Genomic DNA, 27,735 nt, shown 5'->3' on the forward strand with positions numbered 1-27,735 from the left:
TTGCCTTTTCTCCTGTGAACTGCGGCCTTTGTAATCTCAACTCAGCACAAACTAAAAACCCTGCTCCCTTAAGCCACTTCACTCTGTCCTACCGAACATTAACACTGACAATGTTATCGGAGGACCTATGCAAGCGCTCCACTGACTACACTGTGAGGAGTGCAGGAAGAAAGCAGCCGCTTTAGTTCTCACACACCAGATAATAAGAGCTGTAATTAGTGAATGAAATGAAAATGTCAGCCAAATGACTTATCTCTGCTAATGCGGCACATAGAAATGACTGCAGGGATTCAGTTTCAATCCCTCCTTAGAGACTGATCTAGTGCAAAGTTGTTCACGCTACATAATGCATTTCATATTTTTCCATAAAGTTTTAATCTTTATCACCTGCTGGAGAAGACATTTTACACCGGTTTTAAGTGATATCTGCTTAATTTAGGGGATAACAAAAACAAAACAGAGCATTGATGTTGATGAGTTACTGATCAGCATCTGAAAGTATGCATGACTAGTGTAAGTGCCATCTACATCCAAGGGTGTCTGTGACAACCACTGACACTAACGAGCCTAATTCCAGCCAGTGTGGAAACTACGTGCCCGTGTGTCACTTTACTTTACTTTAAGTGATCCGTCTTTGTCTGTCGGATCCCCGCCGGGATCTTTGTTCTTTTCATTGTTCCTTTCTGAGAGAAGACTGCACAGTTCTCTTCCTTGCATATGGTTTTTCATGAGGCTTTACTCGCACATCTCAGTAACTCTTCACTCTAACTCTTCTGAAGTATTCAACTTGATTAACTTGATTGTTATGTCATCCAATTCTTAATCTTCACTTCACTACTTGCTATTTACTGTTGCTGTTTATTGCCTGTGACTCGTTCACTTCAATAATAACTTCAAGTCAGGTCTTCACTTTCACTCTTTACCAAGCACCAGCTCTTTACTAATGAAGACTAACCATGCTGACTTGATCCAGTTGGGTCAGTGATGCCTCTCTCTAACCAATACTTGTGTTCCTTAAACTGCAGCCCATCTTTCTGCTGACAGGGTAATGCACAGGGAGTACTTAGTACTCAACCTGTGCCTCAGTCTTCCAGCTGGGAAGAAGGTACACTTCTACATTGCAGGGTGATGCCTCACTCCTCCAGGTGGTAATGCTACCAGTAAGCCATGTTTCAGCTGGCAAACCTTGTTTCTTGGCAGAACACTTCAACTCCACTGAGCTTGGCAAATAAACTACTATGCACCTCACCTGTCCAGCATCTGTGATGTCTCTCAGTACAGCTTAATTCACAAATGTATTTTCTCAATCCCTTCCTCACTGAGTCCTACACACCTGTAAACCAGCTCAATCCACCAGTAATGGGAGCTCTCCCTTCTTCCAGGATGGACACTTGACACAGACTGAAATCTTTTTTTCCTTCTAGCTGGTCTTAATTGTCCCATATGATTGGCTAAATTCAATGCAGAGCCTATCCCAACAGCTCTTTTCCCTCACATGGAATTCCATGACTTCTGAGTGCCAATTACAATTGAAGCCATGCTTCATTTTGTAGGTTTTCCTGTCAACAGTGACTTAATCACATGTAGCAGCAAAAACAATCTTAATTTCTAAGTTAGAGGTAGTGTAGCCCTGACTGATTTTTTATGTTCTGAACTGGATTCTGTGGCTCAGGCAGTATAAGCATGGCACTGATCCGGTCGGGATCTTGGGTTCAATCCATGTCTTGTTCCATTGATGAAGAGAGGTGGGACCTAATTACTTCTCTGAAAAAAGTGACTCTAGTTTTTGGAGCATATATTCATACCTGATACCCTGGTATGAAGGGCACAAAGTCACAGAAATTTAAACCGATTTCCCAACATTATGTCCTTTTCAAATACTATACCAAAGTCAGAATGGGTTGCCTGTCGTGTCCCACTTCATCGCATTTCCTTCAACACAACACTAATACATTCAAAAGAAAATCTAAATTACCAACTGGCACTTAGGACCTATTACCCTTCTAACACTTATAACACTTACCCTTCTTACACTTTTACCTAATCAGATGTCTATCTTAAAATTCCTGCAGCCAATAAAATTGCTCACAATCAGTCCCAGAAGCGAGAAAAAAATATGCATTTTACATATTTGATATCACTTTGATTTTACTAAATGTGAAATGAAACAAGGACAGATAGAACACCAAATGCCATTATATTTGCATATCAGACTCCAATTTTACTACTTGTTAAGTAAACTCAGACTTTTTCTTATTCCTTTCAGTGTCTTATCAATTCTCTTTGAAGGACAGACTGTCCAATTGGTTTGCAAATAAATATTAGGAGAGTCTGAAGTCATTAGGAAAGCCAATTACAGAATAAAAAGGGTTCCTGTGGATACATATTCTTACATGCATAAGATACACAAATGAAGAGACCATTCCTGAATTTTTATTTTACAACCCTTGAATCTTTATTTTTTTTAATACCAACCAATTTAGCTTAAATACATAAAAAATGAAATGTGAAAACAGTCAATTTCTTGTGTTGTAGGTCATATACAGTACCTAGCCATGAAATGTCTTAAAAGATGAATCTTAAACATTTAAAATGGGTATTATTTTATACATACATACCTTCTGTCATTGCTTTGCCGTTGACACCTAAGAAAAGAAAAAAAAGATTCAAAAGATTTCAGACCTCCGTATCTACGACCTAACATTGACTTACTGTACGTTGAGCATTTCTTTAAATATTTAGAGCTGTTTCATTTAATTTATTTATAAGTGACTGTTTCAGAATACTGGTGGAATGATAGTAAAAAATACCAGCAGTGTTAGCACTTGATTAAGATGCAATCTAATAAGAGGTTATAGAAGAACTTCTATACAGATTGCTATATTGTTCAATATAAAAAATAATTTAAAACAAGGACATCAATATTTATTGATTAAACACAGCTCAATTAATGGCTTTCATACATGGTCCCTGATATTAATGTACTCCCTAATTTCATCCCTAAAAGGGATTTATTTCATCCCTTTTCTTTTCTTAGTTCCAGTTATCTTTAACATACTGAAAAAATAAACATGCACTTATTCCTCAATGATCTACAACAGAAAAATGCACGCATCTAAGAAATTAAACTAACACATTCACATTCTAACAAGACAGCAATGTACTGTATATCCTAAAAAAAAATGTACAAGAGTTGGCAAACACAAACAAATATTACGGTATAACTGAGTTTTTTTAATCTTGCATTCTTAATACGACATTTACAGAAATCTTTTAAACCCTGAAAACTTTAACCGGTTTTGTAAAACACTATAGTTATAAAAGCTTTGAAATGGCATTATGAAGAAAGAACCTGTAAAGGAAAGAAAATGTACAGTTAAGTTAAACATTTGGGCAATTACACAGAACAGTGTGTAAGAAGACTGAAGCCATGAAATTATTAATCCTATCTTATGGTGTTTTCAGCTGGAGAAATAGAATGACTATCTAAAGCTCAGTGCCTTAGAAATAAAACATGTCATAGCTTTTCCTGATTTATTATTATTTATTACAAAGTCATTTACTCCTAGTAAAAATCTATTCGACACAAAGCCTATCCAAAAGGTACAGAGCGGAGAGCAGGTCTACACCCTAAATAGTATTCCAGTCATCAATATGTACGTACATCAGATAAATCAAAAGATAACGTCAGATATATTTTAAGAGCCTTATCATCCACTTGGTAGAAGACCTCCCTGAATGTTGAACCTTTCTGACATTAAAGTATCAAAATGAGGCTGAGCCAGAAGTTAAGGGAAGCATAACGCTTCAGAGCCCCTCACTGTTAATAATTTTGTACGGTGCCTAGGTCCCTGTAATGATTCTTAATGTTTTACATGTTTGGAGATGTGTGGGCAAAGAGCTGTTAATAAGAAATGGGTCCCAGTACAAGAGACTGGCTGTCAGCCTCTCTGATTAAAACTGATGGGCCACAATGCAGTGGAAATGAATGCTGACACCTATGGGTTACCTTTGCCCTTTTAATTTGAAAACATCTGCCCTTTTTTTCCAGTCCTAAAGGAATTCCTGTAACATGTGCTTTACATTACTTTTGAGTACCAATAGGAGGTAAATCCATCTTTTACAGGAAAGGCTTTGTAAAAGGCCTTTCTTTTTACAGAAGTAGTGATGCAGACTAAAATACAGAAAGAGTGAACAAATGTGCCATATATTTATTGTAATCATTGCCTATCTCATATTGCCTATCTGCCCTTTTGGCTTAAAGTCTGGAGTGTAATTCATCATAGCAGTTGACCAGTCCTCTAACAAGAAATTTAATGAACCTTTTTTTCAATCTGGCCTACAATATATTAAGTACTGCAACTGCCTTTGCAAAAATCTTGAATGACATTCTAATGGCCTGTGGGTCTGGGGCTCTGTTTATTTTAGTACTACAGGAGCTTCAACCTGTCTATTATAGGATTCTTCTTACTTGGTTAGGAAAGAGTGTTCAGAATTTCTGGCACTGCTTTAAGCTGGTTCAGATCTTATCCTTATCTCATTTTTATCAGGGGAATTGGAGATTAGGTCTGTCATTGGAACGATTTCCTCAGGTGTCCCCCAGGAGTCTAGACTGGGACCAGTTCAATTTTACACATATATACTTCCCCTCAGCCAAATTCTCAGATGTCATGGTGTGAAATCCAGTCTTTATGCTGAAGAAAACTAGATGATTTTTACATACTAAATTAGGCATTGACGTAACTATCTCAGATAAAAATGACTGTATATCCAATATCAATTACTGACGCAACAAACTTTCTGCAGTTCAATTGTGACAAAGCTGACAAAACTGAGGTTATGTTATTGGGGCCACCACATTTTCTAAGTAACTCAATCTGTTTTATCATGGCTATACACAATTCAAGTGTTGTTTTAAAATGAAAAATCTTTGGGCTATCTTTGACCCTAATCTCTCTTTTGAACCTCATGTTTGCAACATCATGAACAACAGTAAAAAACAATAAACAAATCCTGATCTAATGCTAATGTATAATTGTTGTCCTCTTTACTGTATTACAGATGGGTCCAGAGTTTACTTAAAAATCCCTTTCTTAACTATCCCATGTTTATATCACTGTTTTTATACAGTTACTGTGTATTCTGAAGTTTGAATTTTTGATACAGGAAACTTGTCTGTCTTCAAAGCCAAGATTTATATTAGATTTTTTTCTACTCCTTTATTTTTTTGTTGCAGTTTTTATGTACAGACCTTTGGGGCCTCGTTATGAAAAAAAAGATTTAAGGAAAACAACAAACAGGACAATGCCCAGGAAGTGAGAAATAGTCTTGAAATTGTTGTGAAAGCACAATTTCACTTAGCAATACTGCCTGGGGGTAAACATCTTTATGAATGTTAATACTTAAAAGCTTTCTTGCAACACTAGTTCTCATGTTCAATGTGGTCTTTTATTACTGTTCTTGTCAAATACAAAATATAATCTCATAGCGACTGCAAACATCACCTCTATGAGGGAAATGCAAATGGATAACAAGGTTGTAAAATTAAGAGGAGCTCAGTGACCCTTACTGCTTACCATGACTGAAAAGCAAAAATTCCAACAGTGTCTGCTGGGTCAAAATAATTAAGGCAAAGTATTTTCACAGTAAATGAATTTTTAGTAAAGCTGTGATACCAGATTACTGAAAATGATTTTTTTTTACTTTAACAATATTATAAAGTCTACCCTCTTAACAGTTTAGACAAACATAATTTGTATATTTGTATTCATTTCCCTCTAGCAAGAGCAATGAAATGTCAGCATGACTGAACAATAAAGTCATTTACTGAGTGTCTCCATCCACCCATTCATTTTCTAACCACTTTATCCAATACAGGGTCATGGGGAAGCCAGTGTTTATCTCATCAAGCAAGGGTTGCACTGTTTGGTCAGTAAGCCCTGGATAGAACAACAATCTATCACAGTAGTTCAAACAATCAAAGTTTCAAGTGCTGGATTAACCGGATCCAATGATACAAATAAACCTCTTTTGCTGGAAACACCAAAACACTCCAAAGAATAACATTCACGTTAGTGTGCTCTACTACAGAGGGCCATGTGTCCAAGGCTGGGTTGTTTAGCAAGCACCACAAACCTGTTAAATTTAGCAGTGTAATGGTATTCAGTATTACGCCTCCTTCATAATATAGCTGCAGTTCTATAATATGCCCATTACCACAACATTCCCGTAAATACCAGTCTTAACAGACAACTTATACCAACCAACACATTCAGGTTATGGTCTGAAACAAAACCAAAACTCTAGACTATGTCACAAGGAATAGTAGAAGCACATTCATGACATTTAAAGTACAGATAAAGAGTGAATGCTCAAACTGGGTTGACAATAAGTGGAGTATCTCAGGGATCTAAACTAGGATCACTGTTCAAACTGACTGAAGTGATTTACATTTTAGTATAAGTTAAAAATTTAGTTTTGCAGATGGTATCAAATTAGAAAGATCAACAAAAACTTCCAAATGAAATTAAAAGAAGAGCAAACAGTTACATTCCAGGTCTTAGAGGAATGACCTAAATGGACATACTGAAGAAACTGAACCATTGTTACTCTTGAAAACATAAGACAACAAGTGAACCTGATACAAAATTCTCAAATTCACTGACAAAGTCAACCCAGAGGACAACTTCAATATCAACAGTGAAACACAAGAGGTCATACACTGAAAAGTATGTCAATGTGCATTTAAACCCGAGAACAGCGGGTACTAATTTACACAAAGGGTTGTAGGAGTATGGAACAAGCTCCCCAGCCATGTTGCTCCAGACAATATATTGGTTTCCGTCACGAAACCAATATATTGCTGGATGAGATCCTTGGATTAATTAGCTACAACCTACTTAATAGGCTAGCTGGGACTTTCATTTGGAACTATGTTCTAGGAATACCGCAGCCTTCCATAATGAGAATTATACTGTAGCGCTCTCGTGTTCACGTGGGTAACGTGAACCCTTGCCGCTTCTGCCTCAGGTCGGCCCCCCCACTGCTGCGAACTTGAACTCAGGCCTCTGGTGTCACTCAACAGGGACCCAGCCAGTTGAGTTAAAGGGAAATCTTTCTCTCATCCGGTGACCGGTCCATGCTATTCACAGGGAAGGGCGGTGACGTCACCGCACTGGTAAGCCAGCTCTAACAACCTGCAAAGGCAGCTGTATGCGTTACAATATCAATGATCCAACACCTAAAACATCTGGTATATCTCTTCCCTAGAAGCAAAAGGACAAAATAAATAACATTTTAACAAACTGTGTGACATAGGAGGTCACTCTCTCCACCAGTCTCCTCCCTTGTGACTGTAAAGCACCTAAAAACCATTCCCATGTGGCATAAATCTTATACATATGACAGCAGAATCCATCAGCAGAATTACAACTAGGACACTGAAATTTAACTATTAGTCAGCCAACAGCGTGAAAAAAGAAAGAAGTGCTAACTGGTACAATGCAGTATCATGCACATCTCATACATTTTTTTCTGAATTCAGTTTTAATTTTACAAGCACACAACTGCACAATGTATAGTCTTTAACCAAGTACATAAAAGAGGCAATGAAAAAGAAAATCATTTGCTCTAAGAATTCTGTAACACTGACTTCTTATAATGCACTTTACTGAGTGATATATTGGGAAAGTTAGCTAATTTAAGACATTTAAATACTTTGCTGTAAAAAAAAACATTCAGTATGTTTCGTATTTACAAAATAACACTAGAATTTCGTAAATGTTGCACTGCATCTTGATCAGGGCTGTTTTTACCCAGCCTTTAAAAAATATCCACAGTGCACAACAGCCTCCACAAATTAAAACAGGCTTCACTTACAGAATACTCTTTGCAGTGGATCTTTGCAATAACAAAATAGAACAGTGAATTATTTCATGTACAGGTTAGATTTTAGATACCAATTTATGTTCCTTTAAGTATTCATACATGTAACACATAATGTATATATTGAGGTAATATTCTACTGCTAAAAACTCATAAGCAAGACAATAGCTTAATCCACCTAATGCAGAAAAGCTACCCTTAACAAAGCATTTACAAATATTTGAGGACTTAATGAAAATTATGTTTTACATTACATATTGCTCTAAATTCAGACAAACCCGAGATAAATTTACATTGACAATGACTCATTCATAACCACAACTCTGACCGTTCTTACAGACACAGGATACAATGCCATTCATTGGTCTCCATTCTCAAACGTTCATGAATATGAGATTTCATTCTGCATGGTTCCAAAGGGTGGGTTTCCTTTATAGTTTTCCCCATATGTTACAATGTTTTCTTGCCTGGAATGGGAGATGACCACAGCTGAAAAAAACAGTTCATTTTTTCATCATTACATACTGTAACATTATGTCAGATTGTATGCATTAGGTGGGTGGCACAGTGGTTAGCATTGCTGCGTTGCAATGCTGGGGCCATGGGTTCAATTCCAGATCTGGGGTTTATCTGTGTGCAGTATGAGTTCTCCCCCATGTTTACATGGGACTCCTCCAGGTCCCCAGGTTTCCTGGAACCTGTTCATTCTTCTAGCACGGTGGCACAGTGGTCAGCATTGCTGCCTCACAGGACTGTGGATCTGGGTTCCATTCTGGACCTGGGGTGCTGTCTACTGTACAGTATGTGTAGTTTGTATGTTCTCCCCGTGTTCACTCAGGTTTCCTCCCACAGGCTAAAGACATACTGTACTGGTAGGGTAACTGGCGTCTGGGAAAATTGGCCCTGGTGTCAGTTTGTGTTTGTCTGTGTGTCTCCTGTGATGGACTGGTGTCACATCCAAGGTGTATACTGCCTTGCACCCATGGAGAGCCAGGACAGGCTCTGCACTCCCTGCGACCGTGTTTTGGATAAATCGATTAGAAAATGGATGTACTGTATGGCCATACATTACATATCGGTGTTTTAATATCACCAATGGAAGAAGCGCATTGCTGCCATCAAGGAAAGAAATTCCTGAGTTATCTCGTAACGACAAGAAAATTATCTCGAAATTATGATATAGCAAAATATGACACCTCGAAGGTACTTCTTTTTTTCCTTGATGGCAGCAATATGCTTCCGTAAAAGACAAAGTTTAGGATGACCCCAAGCCTAATTAGTCTGCTTTTACCATCATCAGGAATCTCTCCGCATTTCTGGAGAATGTGAACGGACAGGCTTACCTCCCATTTATGTCCGCCATTCTGGAGAAATTTTTCTAATGACATCAATGTCCACAAACCTTCTACACATGTAGTCATATGCTAGAGTGCCTATACTATATGCAGTGAGGGAACATTAAATGGCATCCCTAGCCACCTTTGTCTCCATAGTTCAGTGGCATACCTTTAGGCGATAAACTCCAATGTCATTCACACAGTGTTTGCCAGAGAGACTTTGGACCAGGGTACCCCGCACACTCATTCAATCAAAAAAGATAAAAACTAAGTCCATCACCAAAACACTTCCTTGTGCCTTTCCCCGAAAGTAAACTCCCTTGGAGATCACCTACTCCTTGCTGAGTCTAGAAGAAAAAAAATGAATTCAAACTTTTGTGCAAGTGGCAGGAGCCTCCAATGTAGGTCATCAATGCCACTGCAGCACAACTAATAAAAATCATTTACTTCGCTCTTCAAGGATGTTTGGTGCCTGCCATCCCTTTTCCCATTTTCAGCAAGACCTGTAAAATCTTTATGACAGCTCTAATTTATGATGCAGTCCCAGTGTGCCTCTCTGACCACATAAAGGCCGTATAAATTCCACTCACTAACCTCCAGCCAAAGGCAGCATAAGTGGCCACCTTACACAGTTACAGACAGCTTTGGAAGGTAAGTGAAGGCATCTTCATACAGGTATCTCCAACAGACAGCCGGTGAAAACACAAGCTTTGTGTTGCTCTGTTTGCTTTTAAGGGCTGTCCTTCAGTGGCAAATACCCTCTCTACCTGCGGAACTAACAAATCTTGAGAAACTATATCCTAATTCTCAATCCCCTTGACCCCACCCCAGAGTCTGCTACCACGGTCAACTAAACGGGAAAAAAACAAGCATTTTGACATTCTTCCGCTGTCGAGATGTTTTTCTCCAGGCCATTTTCCCCAATCCCAAATCTGTACTGAAACCTGGTACGAGCGCAAGTACTGTAGTTTAAGGTGCAGAAAATCAAGTAAAATCCACTAAAAAGGTAAGCAAAGCATGGAGGGGTGTGATAGGATGACAAAAACGCAAAGCAAAGTAACATCACAGTATTCATCCTATAAAATTACCGGAAAACAGCCAGTTGACAGTGTCAATATTCAGAAGGTTATTTGTGTGAAAAATGTTTCTTTTTAAATGTACTAGTCAACAAAACTCAAAATGAGCCACTCAATCGGCAAGTCATTTTGTCTGTTAAACTGGAAATAAATCAAAATACACTGGCAAGCTTACTTGCCAGCTGGAGGACAGCCATGACACCCGCCGATGCATCTTCTACCAGCCACAGAGGTATTGTTACATTGCAGTGCGAGGCGGCCAGGATCAATACTACCCTGTGCAGGAGATCCTTAGACAATCTGACGTTGTCACTTGAGACTCCTGGCCAAGAACAGTGCAAGAGGCACATCCTGGATTTAAACCGGAGCCAAAGACTGGTGGCTTTTACCACATAACCCTTTGAAGAGCCCTACTTGCTGACTTACCAGCAAATAAATCTGGATTAACTGAATCTGTGTACCAGTATTAATGGACTTGGATTTCCATTACACAATGTCTAATACTCCTCAAAATGTTCTGGTACCAAGTTCTATAATTCTCCTACTGTGGCTCCTGGATTTTTCTTTGACTCTCGAACTATTCTTCTCATTGAGTGTGTGGGCAAGACACACTTTTGTCCTGTACTAGGCAAGTTACCACTGTTCTAGTTTTAAACTAAATTATTGCCCTAATAGTGGTACAATACAGTTTTTTTTTTGTTATTGTTTTCCCCCTTGCCTGATTTAAGAAGGTCAACAACTATTTTTGTCACTTTTCATTTGTGAGTTGTTGGCCTTTCCCCATGCTAAGGGATGACAAGGGGATCTCATCTGTCACCTCATTTTTTAACCCTAGTGAAACAGGAAGCCAGGGACAACCACGATACAGTGCCTTAAGACTAAAATGAACATACAAAAGTAGAATGTTAATGCAGATTTAATTTTGTTTTAAAGGGATGCCAATAATTGCATTTGCATTAGAATATATATTTTGTTCCATATTTTTTAACATGAAATGCAGCTCATTATCCGTGATGTTTATTTTATACAGTATTAATTATTCATCTTTATTAAGGGTGCCAAAAATTGTGGAGGTGACTGTATATGAAGTAAAGCAAACAATTCAAGTGGGCATACTTAAAACATACTTAAAACATAATTGTTTTCACTGTCATACACTAACAGGATGAAGTTCTGCCAAGTATCTTAAATTCTATTGCAGCTTCATTTCAAAAGTGGAACACATAATACCTAGAGAAACTTGAGGATTTCGAGCACACATCTGAAAGCCTGTTTTACTATAGAGTGTACCATTGCTTTTGACTCTTAGAATGAGCTTTGTAGCAACTGACACGTGACGGCTTGCGCTGTGTTACTTGGAAGACATCCTGCTGCTATGTGCTGATGGATGTTCAAGGTTATGGTCTTCAGTTCATCCTCTTGCTAACATCTTCAACTTGAGATTTCACGGTAAGAATGCCAGAAGCCTACATCCCTATGCCATAGTACAGAATCCCTGGCAAAAAACCTAACTGGCAGAAATCCATTTCACATTTTTTTCTGAAAATGGCACCACTTCTGGCCTGTTAGTTCTGGGAAACTGCAAGAGACAAACTGCTTATGAACTCTTCATCCATATCATGCCAGCTTCCCAATCAGCTACAAGCTATTTATACCATGAACTGAGCTGGCAGGCAAACGACAAGGCCCCTTGTGAAAACAGACTGCCACCCTGTGCTGTAACAACCAGCAGCAGGAAAGGGCAATATAATCGTGGTGCTTAATACAAACAAACAAGCCTGGCCACCACTAATACATGGGATGAAATTTCATCTCAAGTTCTCGGCTCTTATTTCAAAACATTATCCATTCCCCTAAAGAGTCATGAGTCAGCTATGTTGTGGATTTTCTTCTGAAGCTTTGAATTTATCAGATCCTGAGAGATTGAAATAGAGAAATGCAGCATGCATCTTCATTTTTTTTCTTTTTTAGTAATACCATGTAATCAAAGTGCTATTTCTTTACTGGTCAGAAAAGAGCACTTGGCTTTTAAGAGCAGCAATTCATAAAAATAACCACAGATGTTTTAATTTTGTTAACAGTTGTTAACTGTGTTAACTGTGTAATTAATCAGTTGCATGAAGGAATATCAGTTTGATATTTTTGTAAATTACATAATGAAAACAGCCCTTATTATGAATAATTATGTTATTATGAGAAAGTAAAAGAAGAATGTTGGACTGCAATTTAATTTCTACAAAGAGCTAACACTCATATATGATTTCCTGATTTGTTTGTGATAGAGAACTGTGATGTTTTCTATTAGTACTCAAATATGAGGAAATGTAAAAAATTATGATGTTTTATGTAAAATAGCTCATCTCTATGCTGAAATGATCTTTCTTTTCTGAGTAATTTATTCTTTTTCAATACTAAATCAAATTGTATTCCGATATCCTTGATCTTCTGTATCATGCTATTTTTTTCTGCTTTATTCCAGAAAAAGTCAGATATGTTGAAACAATTTCAATTAAATGGCATATTGATTCAGACCATTTGTATTTCGTATTAATGGAAGTTGCAAAATGAAGCATTTTACAACAATTATGGAGTATAAATAATTATGAACTTGGGGCACCAAGTATAATTATTAAGTAGAGGAAAACAAATAGGGATAAAATAAAGCTCTTCAGCATTACCAAAAGATTGTTTACAGCACAGATCTATGGGCTGACCAAGTAACCAAGAAGATTGCTTGCTTCAATTCTCATTTGCCTCCAATTGGCCTCGCACCACTGACTGTGGCAGTCATAAAAGATGACTATCGCATAATTCCAAACTCCAAAAGAGTGCAAGCATACTGATATCAGAGGGTAAGGAGAAAATAAAAAGTTCTTGCCAAGAAATAAAAAAAAAATATATGTGTTTTCTTGAATTTCACACCCCAAAGATTCAGGATTACCAACTTTTGTGGTAATATTGACAGACAGCTTTGAGCTACAGGGGCAGAAAAGAGAAGATAACTTTTCCTTGAAAGGTCAAAATGAGATAAGAGTTCTTGCCAGTGAGGAGCATCACTGTTTGGCTGCAGATCTGTGGATGGTTTGTTTATCGGCAGAATTTCAGGCAGCTCCTGATAGCACTGAGATTGCAGTATCACCCGAAACCATCAGCAAGAATCCTGCAGGTGAAACAGGAATTCACTGCTTGAACAAAATAATCATGGGACACAGCACAAGCTTGGTCGGGTAGAGTAGTTATCTAGATGTGCCATTTTCCCATCTTTCCTGCAGCGCTGTATCTTAATGTATCTTATTTTTTTCATTTTGAAAGTTTAATTTCTTTTAATTAGAAAAGTTGTTTTTAAAAGGTTTAAAAACAAAGTACAACACAATTTACACTTCATATGGCGGAGGCCTTCTTATACTTTCCAAACAAGTGAATTGAATGAAGTGAATTTAGATATTTAAGGTACTGTATATTGGACATATACATAGTGGGTTTTTTTCCCTGAAAGTGCACACTCGATAACTTTGCACTTACTTTGCATTTGATTTAAAGAGGAAATTATTTTGGATTATATTTATAAACCACACTTGACACACACACCTACACCCAGCGAAAAATATATTTTTCAGCATAACAGACTATATCATGGATTCAGATGTTTCTAGAGCCAAAATCAGATTCACACATGACCAAAATGGGCTTTTCACATCCAACAGATTCTATGACACTAACCAGTAATCCTGCTGTGCAGAATTCTAATCAGATCTAATTAGGCACCTTTGTTTCAAATATGCTGCAACCTTCTTAATTACCAACACAAATTGCAGTATAATTGTTTACTTAGTTTCAGAAGATTGCAAAACCAAGTAATTATACAGAATGTTTGAACTGTGCTATTTTTTAATAACGATCATACAGATATTGTTTTTAAAGAGTCCTGCACACAGCACGTGGACAACCCTCCATTTACGAAATCACAAAGCCAGAAATCTGGGCAGAGTTCACCTTCGTTTGCAGATCCCACTAACTACTCTGTCGGACAGATAAACTCAAAACTGCAGCATCACATCAAAGAGGCGCCAGAAAAGGATAAAGCTCTATAATGTTTTTTTAAATGCACGACCAAAAATGAGGTATGAATTCAAGTGTAGCGTTTCTTTAATGTAGAATAGTTCTATACCCTTCCATTTCGGAAAAGCCAACTGTGTGTTTTGTCACGTCTTGGCTTGCTGTTACAAATCGCATTGGCGCACAAATGGAAGAATGATGAAGATCTACAAGAGGACTGAGTAAATGATACAGTACACAGTCAGAAATATCTTCTTCCCCACTGTAAACACACAGGATAAGAAATGACCTTGTAACACGGATTTTAATTGTCTGGCTATTTTTTCCAGACTGATTGCTATTTATTATTGCAACTTTTTCCACACTGATTGAAAACAAACTTTTGAAAACTATCAAAACAAACTGAACAAAGCTTTCAGAAACACCCAGTAGAGACATAATCCCATGGGGCAATCGCACCTGGCACTAAAGAATTAAACATATAAATATATAAATTTGGCTCACAAAGCGCTTCAGAGGGCATAGTATTGAGACATGACGTTTCCTCGAGAAAGGACATCCTTAAAATAGTACTCCCAATTTAAAACATTCATTTATATGCAAGTTGCAAAAAAACTTCCGAAACTTTCTACTTTAAGGATTTAATTAGGTTACATTGCTTAAAGGCCTTTCAAACGACAAGAATTGCAATTATTATAAAAACTGAGATTGAGGACCATGAGCGTGCATTTTATCGGTGTGTAGAGGCAGTATTCAAAGTGCTTCGTTGCAGTGTTGGATTGTGGGCAGATTAGCTGGGTTTTTAGGCATTTAAACAAAACTACCATGTATGCAGTGAAAGACAGCAATTACTAGAAAAGAAAATCTTATCTATGGTAATGGTTATTCAAGAATTTGGATATTTTAATTCTGCAATGTATTCATTTAAAATAGCTGCTCTGATGAAAAAGGAATCTCAGGGGCCTTCTTTATATATATATGAAAGTTGACAGGATTATTTTAAACATTAAACAAGGTAATATTTAATGTTTTGAATATATGTAATGCTTCCAACCATGATTTTCAGTAAAACTAAATATTCTGCTTGTTGGCATCTTGCTTGCAATTTTCACTTATTCTCTGGCTTGTGAGAAAAGCATACCTGAAAAATAAAAAACCCTACTGATTATATTACAAAATGTACTGTATAAGTATTTTCAATGGATAAAAAGTCATTCTTATAAATGCTTTAAGAGGAAGTGTGATATTAACATTTTATCTTGCAAAATCCAAGGAGCAAAGTGCAGCTGAGACTCCATAACAACAAAATACACTGATTAATTTATCATCTTAATTAATAAATGGAAACCAACCATCAGTCTTTTTATACTTGAGGGAAGATTGAAAACATTCTATGTTAGGTATTGCTTACAAAATGAATGTCAGACAGTTTAATCACTTGAATTTGTTAAAAACCTTGGAAAGAAATCCGCACAAAATCTCAGTCAGTTAGAGCCACTTTTATAGCACATGATAAACTAGAACTTTGACATTAGCTTCCAATATCTTACCTAATCAGTGCTATAGCTACCCCGGCAATGTGGAACTACAGAGTTAGAAAATTTCTACCACAGTACCTTATGCAGGCATTTCAACTCATTGTGATCGCTGTTTCCACACTTGTCCACCCGAATAACTCTGAAAGCAGACATTGCACTGCTATTTTTAGGTGATACTTAAAAACTCTTTTAAAAATTCTACTTGTTATGCAGTGAACTGCATCTTTATTATTCTACAAACTGAATATTTAAAGCCCTACTCTCACTACATACCCATATACACTGAATAATGAAAGATACGAGAGCAAACACACTATAACCAATTTCCAAATGTGACAGACATGTATAGATTTAACCCTCCAAGTGGAAAACCTAATAGGTAGGATTATGCTTTCTGCTTGAGAGCCTTCATGAATTGAAACCTCTATCTGGTAAATTTTCAATATGAATGTGCCATTTCCAGTATACATATGTCCCTGTAGTTAATTTGAAAGTTAACACACTTGGATGTTGCTACACATCTCAAAGCTAGGGAGACAGGACAAAATAGTACATTTGTGCAGAAGAGAAACCTGTAACAGTTTTTCATTTCTTCCCAAATAAACGGGGTTTCTTCTGTTTACTTTTCATTCAAAGTTTGGAGTTCTTTCTTTTGTCTCTAAACATTGCATTGCACTCTGATGGATAGATAAGTTTACTACATGACAATTTTTACACAATATTTTTCATAATGGGCAAGGTGAGCTATCAAATTTCAGAAATACAGCTTAGCACTCAGCAAGCCAAGGTGAGAACAAAACCGAACGATTAAAATCCATAAAAAGAAGTGATTTTGCAAAAAAAATGTGAATTCTAGGATCTCATGGAGATTTCCAGAAGCTGCTACATTACAATTACAGCCTGTAACGTTTTCAACACACAAGAAAGCAACTGTTACAAAAGAACGCCCATATGAAGAGCACTCAGCGAGGTCCCAAGATTACTCATGAATTACCAGAAATGGAGTTCTGTAGTGACTAGACAATCCTATCCAGACCAGCACACTTGGACTTCAAGAGCAATATTTCGCATATCAGTTTGCATTACTGCACCGCAAAAGCTTTTATCCATCAGCTTCTGAGTGAAGTCCACCAGTGATCTACACAAAACTTTGATTCATCAATAAAAAGAACTTGGCCTCATAACGGTAGAGGGACAATGTGCTTAGTGCAGCTTCCATCAGTGAAAAACGTGCCATATCAGTGCCTTTCCGTGTAACTTACTCTTGATTTTCACATTCACTTCATCATCTGTGCCCAGTCAACTCCTTCACTAATGAGGTGATTTAGTGCTTATGCCACAGTTTTAAATCAAGTATATCGTGGTCAGTCACGAATGATCAATTAGTCAAAATAATACCAAAACATTTAAAAATTACCAACAATCTGTATTCTTTATTCAAAATAACACACTAACATACAGGACATGCACAAATAGGGTGATAAGTCCCTTTGACCTTCACTAAATAATGCACTCTATACTATACTGCATATTAGTGAATCGTCTTATTTTTACAAATTGAACTTGCACTTTTTGTAATCTGTAAATGTTGAATAGATATAACTCTAGCACAACTGAACACAGCTTTAGAAAAGAAAATTAAATACTGATTCTGCTAAAACATTAAATATGTATAATCAGTTGGAATTTGTTTGGAATTAGAAAAGAGGAAAGAATTTTTCAGCTAAATAAAAATCTTTTAATCTGGTCTTATTTTGTAAGTATCCATGTTTATTTGTGTATTTTAAATATATATCTAAAATATATCTAACGGAATAAATTCAAGTAAAGAGCAACAACAAAATAACGTATTCTGGAGAACCTAATTATCTAATGTCTACTACTTTTGAGATTACAGTGTTCTCTCGGTACATTTATAAGTGATACAGTATTTCATTTTGGGGGAAAAAAATATACTGTGTAAATAAAACAAAATATTAAATATAAACAATACAGAAGTTATCTTCGGCAAAGGAAATATGATACATATTGTATAACACATTTTATGTTTGATTTTTACTGTTAAAATATTTGACATACAGTATGGAACTGTTTTCTCTAGGTTCTGAATTATGCTTTTAGCTCAGAGAGACAGAGCACTTATATGCAGATATTACTATATATGTCCAAATTCTAGAAAATATCTTCACAAAGATGGGAAGTTTGAGAAAAAGTTATGTTGGAAAAAAAATATTTTTCATATGCTAAATGGTAGCTTCTTAAAAAACAAAAAGTGTCAAAATGATTTGTTCTGCTTCATCCCCACACCAAATTTCATTTTTATGTAGCATGGAATTGTAAAAAAAACAGAATGAGAATTAATGTTATGTATTCACAAGAACAAGCATGTATGTGTGGGTATTTCTAGTAATGCAAGGACAGAAGTTAAGAAGATGTCCTCTCAGTGACTGTAGCTCTGATAACATGTGGACTTACTCACAAAGTTAAAAGGCTTTTATAAAGAAATGTTATGTTCCATTAAACACTCATCTGTTTCAGATCCTTCGTGATGTAATATGTGAGTGTGAGTTTGTAATATAAATGATAAAATGAGAGTCCATGGAAAATCCTCTCAAATTTAAGAATACACACGTGTGTGCAAATTTGAGAGGAACACTGTACAGGCTGTAGCAGCATGGCTAAGCAAAGAAAAATCTCAGTAAGCTTCATCTACTGTAGATCTTTAAATAAAAGCAGCACTGAGTTTTGTAATGACATGACAACCGTTGCATAAAAGGCGACCTCTTCCTCAGGGTTTATAAAACTGGAAAAAGTAGAAAAAAAACAATTAGGCAGAATATTACCTAATTGGTACACTGCAGAATATTACATTCATATAGAAATGATTAAATGCTAAAGTCACAATAAACACTTCATGACCTTTAATTCCTATGGCATATATGTTTTAATACTAAATTAACCATTTAGTATAAATGGTTTAGGAATAAGGAATACTTATACAATGAAGCACCAGAACAGAGCTGAATGTTGATAATTATCAGTGTCTTCTGTGCCATGATCTTCTATACAGTATATGCTAAACATTAGATGTGTATGTAGTACAAGTATATTCCAAAGTACACAAACTGCAGTTTAAAAAGTGCAAAGTAAAACAACAGACCAATAAGTATGTTATGGGAAATAACTAGAAAAATAGTACTTTTGGGTTGTTTTACATAAATCCACAAGACTAGGTACTTTAATACATTCTCATACATCACTTCAATGCTAGTCCATGTAAACAGAACTCTAAAGAAGTGGAGCTAAAACAAAACCTGATATGGATCAAATGGCTTTAAACAATAAGTTATTTCTGCCCCTGATGAAGAAAATAAAAATCTAGTCAGGAGACAGTTTACAGAAGACTGTTTAATATGATTACTGTTTTTGTGGTTTCTGATGTTCTGTACTGGAAATATATATCAAAACACTTAGACCACCACATTATAAAATATAATTACAAAATGATGCTGCTGGGCAAAATAAAAAAATGTTACCTAATGGAATATGACTAGATCTAATTGAAACTAGTGTATCAAGCATGCAATTTTACAAAGTTACAAAGTGGTCTGCATCACACCCAGATTTCCTTACTTTAATTAACCTGCTCTCCAGTTTTTTTGTCCAAAAATAAACTGAAAACATTTTAAGATCTAAAGTAAAACAGAACGCTGTTGTTTCCTTACAAGATATTTGAATTGACAGCCTCTGTGTGAACTATTCTCAGCAGTAATCATCCAGATATTCAAGTTCATTTGAAATTAATGAGTTTTAACAACAGACCCTAAGAGATCACAAGACCTCATTTCTCAAGAAGGTCCAGCCAAGACAGTGACAGCCATAGGAGCTGAAAATATGATGCAAAACGCAGCTGAACACCTCAAATGCACAACTGTACTTTACGTGCTACTGTTTATCAGAATTCTATCTACACAATCGCCCTACCTAAGGCATTCAGCAACAGTAAAATTCATTTGCTTCTGATCTTAAGCATACAATTTCCTTGAACCACTCTGGAAAAACAGCAGAAGTTAGTGACAGGTCATCTGGAGCTTAAAATAAAAAAAAAAACATAGTGGTCTTTAGTGCTACCAAGAAATACAAAAATGACAAAGTATTAAATTCATCTCCAGAATTCTGAGGTACAGAAGCAGACCACTGGAAGAAAAAGATACCTTTACGTTCCGACCGTTTCTTCCGCCTCCTTTTGAACCTCCTCCGGATCAGACAGTAGAAGGCCCCCATGCCTTGAGACCCATCCAGAAACAGAGCCATTTAGACCGGATTCTGTGCCCTTCAGCACCCCTTCTCTCTTCCTCAAGAGGTGTGTACAGTATGCTTCTTCTGCCCTGCCTCTGAGCTCAGTGTGAACTCTCCCAGACCTGCCTGCCGCCTCGCTCTCTGACGGACTCCCCCAGACCTGCACACTGCCTCCCTCCTGACTGCTGTGCTCCTTCACCAGCCAGCCCTGTGCAGGCAAGCTAGGGAAGACAGCAACACACTCAGCATGCTCCCAGTAACAACTTTGGGGCAGGAGGAAAGAAAAAACGGAGAGAAAAAAGAAGAGCAGGCACCTATGTAAAAGGATGCCAATGCTATCTGACACATTAATTCAGTGTATTAGTATTTCATTTCACGCCTGCCATCTGTGACAAGAGACGCCTGTGACAGTTAACCCTGGAGAGCACATCTTCCAGCAGATTGCCAGAAACCCAGCACACTGTATAGTGTCTCTACAGTAAGAATATAAACATCATGCTGCGTCACAATCCCCCTCAACCAGTGAGATTCTCTACATTAATGTCAACCTTCACAGAAGTAACAGGAATTTATCAAACTCAGGCAAGTTTTACAGCATGCTTGTCTTTACTTAAAATCTGCCACATAAACATGTTCTGCCCTCCCTTCTGGTCTGCCTTTTGTACTAATTTTTGCAATTAAATACAAATATAACAACATATTGTAGTTGCCTAGCTTGTCTGTTTTTCTCCTTATTTTTGTGTCATACTGTATAGCATCCACAGGCATTGAAATGCCTGGTGTGTACCAGGCAATTATTCTTACTAATGTACATTCCAATGACAGGTAGCAGGATAAAACCTGGCTACGGCACTTCAGAATATTAAAAATCTATTTCACTTTGTCAGCAACAGTCCAGGCAAAGGGAAGCTCGCAGCACTTTTTCGCTAAGATGACAGCCATCTCCTTGAACCTCCAGTCCAAGCCTTTTTAATCCCAAAGTTAATTATCCCCGCGAAATGCTCCAGTAGCAGGAAGACTTAGCTTTGCACTGGAAACCTTGACACCAGAAAGTGCGATTTTTTTTTTTGCATCAACTTACTACTGTGTGTGCACAAATTTCCCTCCCTAGCAGCCTGACAGAGTGAAGAATTGTGCTTTCCTGGGGCTGCAGAAAAAAACCGACACAAACCAGCTCGAGTCCCTGTCTCCCAACACACTCCATCTGTGACCGATATAAAATGTAAAATTACATCAGTGCCAGTCCATTGAATCAGCCTGATCTACATTACTCAGTTACATTTGATTGTCAGGCTCCAGAAAGAAAAAGTAGGAGCTCCAACTTGTTTAACTACCGTACTAAGAGAATCCTGCCTCTTTCACCACCTTCCACTGTCTCCTCTGGAGCTGCCTGCCTGTATAAACTGGCAAAGCTGGAGCTTCTCTTTGTCCTCATGCCTCAGTATTGCCAGTGTAGGTACATTCAAACAATAGGGAAGAAAAAAAATACTGGTGAACGATCTGACTTCAGAGCCAACTTAGTACTCATTTTTTTCTGGAGCTAGCTGCCGGCACTAATAGGAAAAGCAGGAGGCAGAAGCACTGTGTTAGTCACTGTACAAATGCAGCCTGCATCTTGCCAAGTCTGATTTTTCATACCTGACTGTTCCATCACACAACATGAAATTAAACCATTTTTTAGACCAAGTGACTAAAGTAGATGAAGCCTAGCAGCAAATAACAATATGAAACTAAAATAGCCAAATTAAGGGTGAGGCATTATTTTTCACAAATAAGTTTTAGATGTCTTTTTTTTAAACTTTGATTAACACATTTAAAAGAATAGTGCTAAAATACTTTAAAATAAACAATGCTTTTTGTACCTTGTGAGCTCCAATCCCTATTACCTTACCCAGTACGTTCAAAAGTAATAGTGCATGGACTAAACATCACAATATTTCAGATATGGCTTTTCCATTTGTTTTTAGATGCGCTATCGAAATTCAAATGCAGACCTAGTGCCCAATTTAAATAATAAATATAAAACGATTTTATTTTGCCATAATGCACCTGTATGTGGATATCCAATATGGTTTAGCAAGCTTCTTTATTCAATACTTCCGACACAGTAAAATATTCATACAGAGCAAAACTGTTAGTTGCTTATGCAGTTAACTGCCATCCTGCAGTTTTAAAAAGAACGTATTCTTCTTATTTAACAAAACAGCTGTCTTACCAGTACTTCACACACAACATACAATATACAGTAGATCAGAGGCTGTTCCTCCACACCTCATACACTGAATCAGCTGCCCATTTTACACATAATTTGTTGATGCATGGCTACATATATACACATAGAATTCTGTTTGAAACTTGCAGATATAACTTAAAATGGGAGTTATATCTACAGGTATATACTGTATATTAATATGGAACATTTCTTGTATTTGCATAGTGCTTTTTACCCACCAGATACCATTTTATTTGTTGACTATGTATCATGCTTTGTGATTCATTCACTCTCTTATTATATATATATACACTTCTGAGATATGACAGGATCACACCACAAGGTGAGAATACTAGCACACGTAAACAATCACAACATTTTCAGCCTTCGGTGAGTTTGGAGAAGTCCAATTACTGCGCCTGCATCTTTACTTCCACAGACAGTGCAGTTATTAATCAAGTTTACTGCAAGTAAAGCACATTTCATGTCTTCAATTACTGGAATTAGACTTCCCTAGGGTAATCACATCAAATGCAAATGAACTACTGTCATAATCATGAGTGTCCTTAAAATGTGCCAGATTTCTGTATTTTGTGTTTTAGAAAACATTTTACATTCCATGACTGATACTGAAAACACAAATATAGACCATGAATGACCATGTAAATGTGAATGAAAAAGAATAATTAAGCAGGAAATTTAACTACCTGAACATGCTCTCTTTACACCTTAGGTACTAAAAACTGCAGGTAATGTACATGGGTCAATTACGATGCATATATTTGGCTACACAATAAACAGATGTTGTCTTTTTCAATCCCAGAAGATCTAGATAAAGACGTTCTGTGGTAAGAGACACGATATACTTTTAATGTTTGAAAAGTGTAAAATATTCCAATTGTTAAACAAACAACCTTATTAGTGGTTGCTGATAAGCATATTCATTCATATGTGCTCTGAAGAGTATACGTTATATTGCGTATCAACCTTGTTAAGCACGACTAGATGGAGAGATATTACAAACTCAATTTACTTTCTCACTCAGAACTATAAAATGACCAATAAATTCAAAGTTATTATTCTATGCAGTGCCACACAATGATAAAGATATCCAATACAGATGATACATTTTTCTTAAATACAGTACTAAGTATGCATTGAAATGACTCATCTCCAGATTCAAGTCAGGAATTAAAAACCAAGGAAAATCTTACTACTACAGTCTAACAATGACTTGCATCATATTACGATTCTGTATTAAAATTCTTGGCCACAGTCTATTTTTTACTAATTACCTTCAAATGGGAAGGCAATGCTTTTTACTCCTGTCAGCCAGTCAACAGGCCAAAAGAAACAGGTGTCCATGTATTCTTGACAAGAATTTCACTTTGTTTCATTAAATAAGGGCACGTATCAGACATTATCACCACGTTAAGGCAAGCAATGACCTAATTGCATAAAATATGCGCACTGTGAATTTCATATTATGTCTAACAATGCATTTAGCTCCTTTATTAGAGCTAATTTATAACAAACCTGATCTCCTGAGGCCTACACATTCAGGTTGCCCAATTTAAAAGCTTAATTAAGTCAGCCAAAAGCAAGGAAAAATTCCAGTAACAGACAGAAAAGGTTGGGCATCTCTTTGCAAAAAAGTTCCTTCAAACTTCATATTCAAAGTTACAAACTACAGTGCATTCTCTTTAGCAATCAAGCGTCACACTGACAGAAAACCTCAACTCCTGTATCTTAGCGAGACTTCGTTTAAATTGTAATGCCAACCAGGTGACTACGAAGACAACACCAAAAAACAAACCAGAACTTTAAGTCCAAAAGATTGCACCTTTTTATTAAAAAAGTCTATCTTTTCAGTTAGCTCCTCCAACAGTCCACAAATCTAAGAAATTCAACTTGACAGGCATTGGTTTCATGTCCCTAGTCTACTCAACCCTCTGTACACACATTCTAATTTTTTTGCCATCCTGCATTTAAGTTTACAAGAAGCAATACATAAAACATAATTCAGGCATCACGCAAGGTGCTTAACCCTGACATTTAAACATTTAAAAACCTTTAAAGGGGTTAGTAAAATGATTTAAAAATGTGTACAATACAGCACAATTAATTTACTATCAATACCACATATACAATCTTAAAAAAATAAGAGTTCCAATGCACAGTTTTTAACACTTGACTTGCAACATCAATGGTTCGTGAAACCCTCCCATAGATTCATTCTGTAAAACTAATTAGAATGTTTTTGGATCCTAAAAGTGAAAGGAACTTTTCAAAGCAGCAGTTTATTATGCACTTCCAAATTCAAAGCCAAATAGGATGTTGTGATTGAGACTTAAAATGTAATCCTCTGGCATAATATTGAAATTGTAACAGACATCATTTTGATGTACCCTGCAGTGTATTTTATCTTAGTTCTTTTCTATGACGTGTATCACAGCAAAACAGCTCACAATTGTGTCAAATCAAGCCTGTCCATTTTGTACTAAGCTTACAAACACATCTTTATCACATAAGTACAGTTCCATTTCAGATATTGACGTGCATTGACAAAACACTCCATCGGCTCTCACTGCTTCACACTTATTACTGAGGTTTTATGTTGCACAGTATACATATTGTAAACAACTAACTTTTTACAAAAGTTCTTTTAAAACTCTAGGTCCAGACCAATGATCAAAACGCAAAAACAACAGAAAACCTTTTGTGTACTACTTCATCATACTATGACCTTCAATTCACAGAAAAATAGATCTGTGGTCTTAAAATGGAAAAAAGAAGGAGAATATACAGTACATGTTTTCAAAAAACATTTTTATGTTGTAGATAAACCTCCGTCCATCCACTTTCTTACTGCTTTATCCAATACAGGGTCAAGGTGGAGCTAGGCAAGCTAGCTAGATAGGTCTAGGCAAGCAACAGGTGCAAGACAGGATAAAACCTGTATTGTAGCCAATCCACTGCAGGGCAGTGGATAAACTTAAGTTATGCTAGTTAAAAAAAATCTGCATTTTTCTCACAAGCACAGGTGTTGAGTAATAATGTGATAATAACATGGGACATAACATAGATCACCTGGTTTCAGCTGTTACAACTGGAGCAATCTTATACCCCAAGCACCAATGCAAAAATGAACATTTGGCATCACCTAGTGGTCATACAAAGTAAAGGCCTAGAATATGACCTGAAGAAGGCTCCATGTTGAAACGTTGTGTTTTCTTTTTTCTCTTTTCAGCATGGAATAAACCTATTACTTGTTCCTAAAAATAATAATAATTGCTTACACCTATATAGCACTTTTATGGACACTCCACTCAAAGCGCTGCACAGGTAATGGGGACTGCCCTCCACCACCACCAGTGTGCAGCACCCACCTGGATGATGTGACAGCAGGCATAGTCTGCCAGAACGCTCACCACACACCAGCTATCAGTGAGGAGAACAGAGTGATGAAGCCAATTCATAGATGGTGATGATTAGGAGGCCATGATTGGTAAAGGCCAATGGGAAATTTTGGCAAGGACACTGGGGTTATACCCCTACTCTGTTTGAGAAACGCCCTGGGATTTTTAATGACCACAGAAAATCAGGGCCGCGGTTTTATGTCTTATCCGAAGGACGGCGCCTTTTTACAGTATAGTGTCCGTCATTATACTGTGGCATTAGGACCCACATAGACCGCAGGGTGAGCGCCCCTGCTGGCCCCACTAACACGTCTTCCAGCAGCAACCTAGTTTTTCCCCAGGAGTCTCCCATCCAGGTACTGACCAGGCTCACACCCGCTGAGCTTCAGTGGGTTGCCAGTTGTGAGTTGCAAGGTGATATGGCTAAAACAGGGTGATATGGCTATAAGTGAATTGCAAAAGCTGAACAGTGGAATAGTGCTATGATAAAAATAGAATTACAGTGTATATTAAACACAGACAAGAAAGCACAATGCACACTACTATGTTTTATCTAGAACCGTTAATATTCTCTAACACACTGATGTCCCATTAGCAAACCACAGAAAGGATTTTATCAACACACAATTTAAGCAAAAGTCACAACACTACAGAATAGTTATTTAATGGGTCCCATGAAGAGCTATAGGTAGCATTACACCTAACAAAAAAGTAGATAAGCTATTTATTTCAATAGTGTATTTGCTGGAGTAAGTCTCTATTAAAGCTTGCTCCACAGTGCCCTCTTCTGAAAATCACTGCTGTTGCTATATGACCTCCAGTGCACCCAGAACTGTGAATATAAGTCAGAATCAGAACTTCATTTAAATGTACAACTGAGTCAAGTTAAATCATTAGCCTTTGATGAGGCACTACTAAAAACAAGGGTCTGTGGGCTCCTGAACAATAGGGTCAATTTGAAACTTGTGCCAAAATCCCATTCAAAAGTAAAAAACAACTCGTATCAGTCACAAACCAGACTCCTTTTAACTAAAGAATAAAGTGTGTAAAAAGAAAACTGCAGGCTGTAAAGTTCATAGCACCTCATACAGGCTATTGGTTTAGTCATACCTGCTCAGGAAAGTGTGATTTCACTCGTAGGAAACGAAGCCCTGGGAGGAAGATGGAATTCACTCTTTCTACTCACAATGAGCTATAAATGTAAATTAAAAACAAAATGACAATTTTTCTCTTACAAGAGTTTGAAAACCTGATTCTACTAGATTGACCAGGTCAAAAAGACCTAACAACCAACTTCTTCCTGATAAACACTTTTTTTTTACCACCAATATACATAATTAGTTTTACTAGCAGGATATACTATAGGACATTAATCTGACAAAAAATACCTTCCCTGTGCTTTGAAGAATCAAGTCAGACTTTTATTCAAACTGAATAAGTGCTATGCTAACTGTATTAATAAGTATGCCTAGAAAAGGTTATATCAAACATCTGTAAAATGGAGCCAAACACAATACGGAGAGGAAATTTTCTTAACTGTGATTAGAAATATATACGAGCAGGATCAATCTTTGTATGAAAATTTAATACAGTCTAAAGGGAACAAACACGCACCTTTTTAACAGCTGTTGTGCCCTAAAGATATTCTGTGGAACCTGAAAATAAAATACATAGGTTAAGACACAGATAAGATCAAGATAATTTGTTTCAATAGGACTTAAATATTTGCATACATTTGAAAACAAGGCAATCTGTAAAGAATACAAGAAAGGTTACAAATAAGAATAGGTAATTTGGCCCATCTAGTCCGTTGGGTAGTTAGTAAATTATCCAAGGATATCGAGATGTTTTTCTAAAGACACCAGGGTACCGGCTTCAACAACCTGGTGGATAGTTTGTCCCATACTCCCACAA

General features: G+C 36.8%; 1 protein-coding gene across 8 annotated transcripts in view; it reads right to left on the reverse strand.

Moving 5' to 3' along the window:
* LOC148821874 (double-stranded RNA-specific editase 1-like) overlaps positions 1-27,735 on the reverse strand; it is a 169,001-nt gene that overhangs the window by 44,434 nt on the left and 96,832 nt on the right. For 7 of the 8 annotated variants that reach the window (XM_088929959.1, XM_088929955.1, XM_088929961.1 and 4 more), the window contains 2 exons: positions 27,436-27,476; positions 2,619-2,645 (listed from right to left, as the gene is read on the reverse strand). In XM_088929959.1, the coding sequence (XP_088786085.1) occupies positions 2,619-2,628 (10 nt within the window). In that variant the 5' untranslated portion in view covers positions 2,629-2,645; positions 27,436-27,476. Of the gene's footprint in view, positions 1-2,618; positions 2,646-20,105; positions 20,206-27,435; positions 27,477-27,735 lie in introns of those variants that run through there. The other variant, XM_088929963.1, reaches the window with a different exon arrangement.

Source organism: Atractosteus spatula, chromosome 13 (genome assembly GCF_055471065.1).
Source record: "Atractosteus spatula isolate fAtrSpa1 chromosome 13, fAtrSpa1.hap1, whole genome shotgun sequence".
Lineage (NCBI taxonomy): Eukaryota > Metazoa > Chordata > Actinopteri > Semionotiformes > Lepisosteidae > Atractosteus > Atractosteus spatula.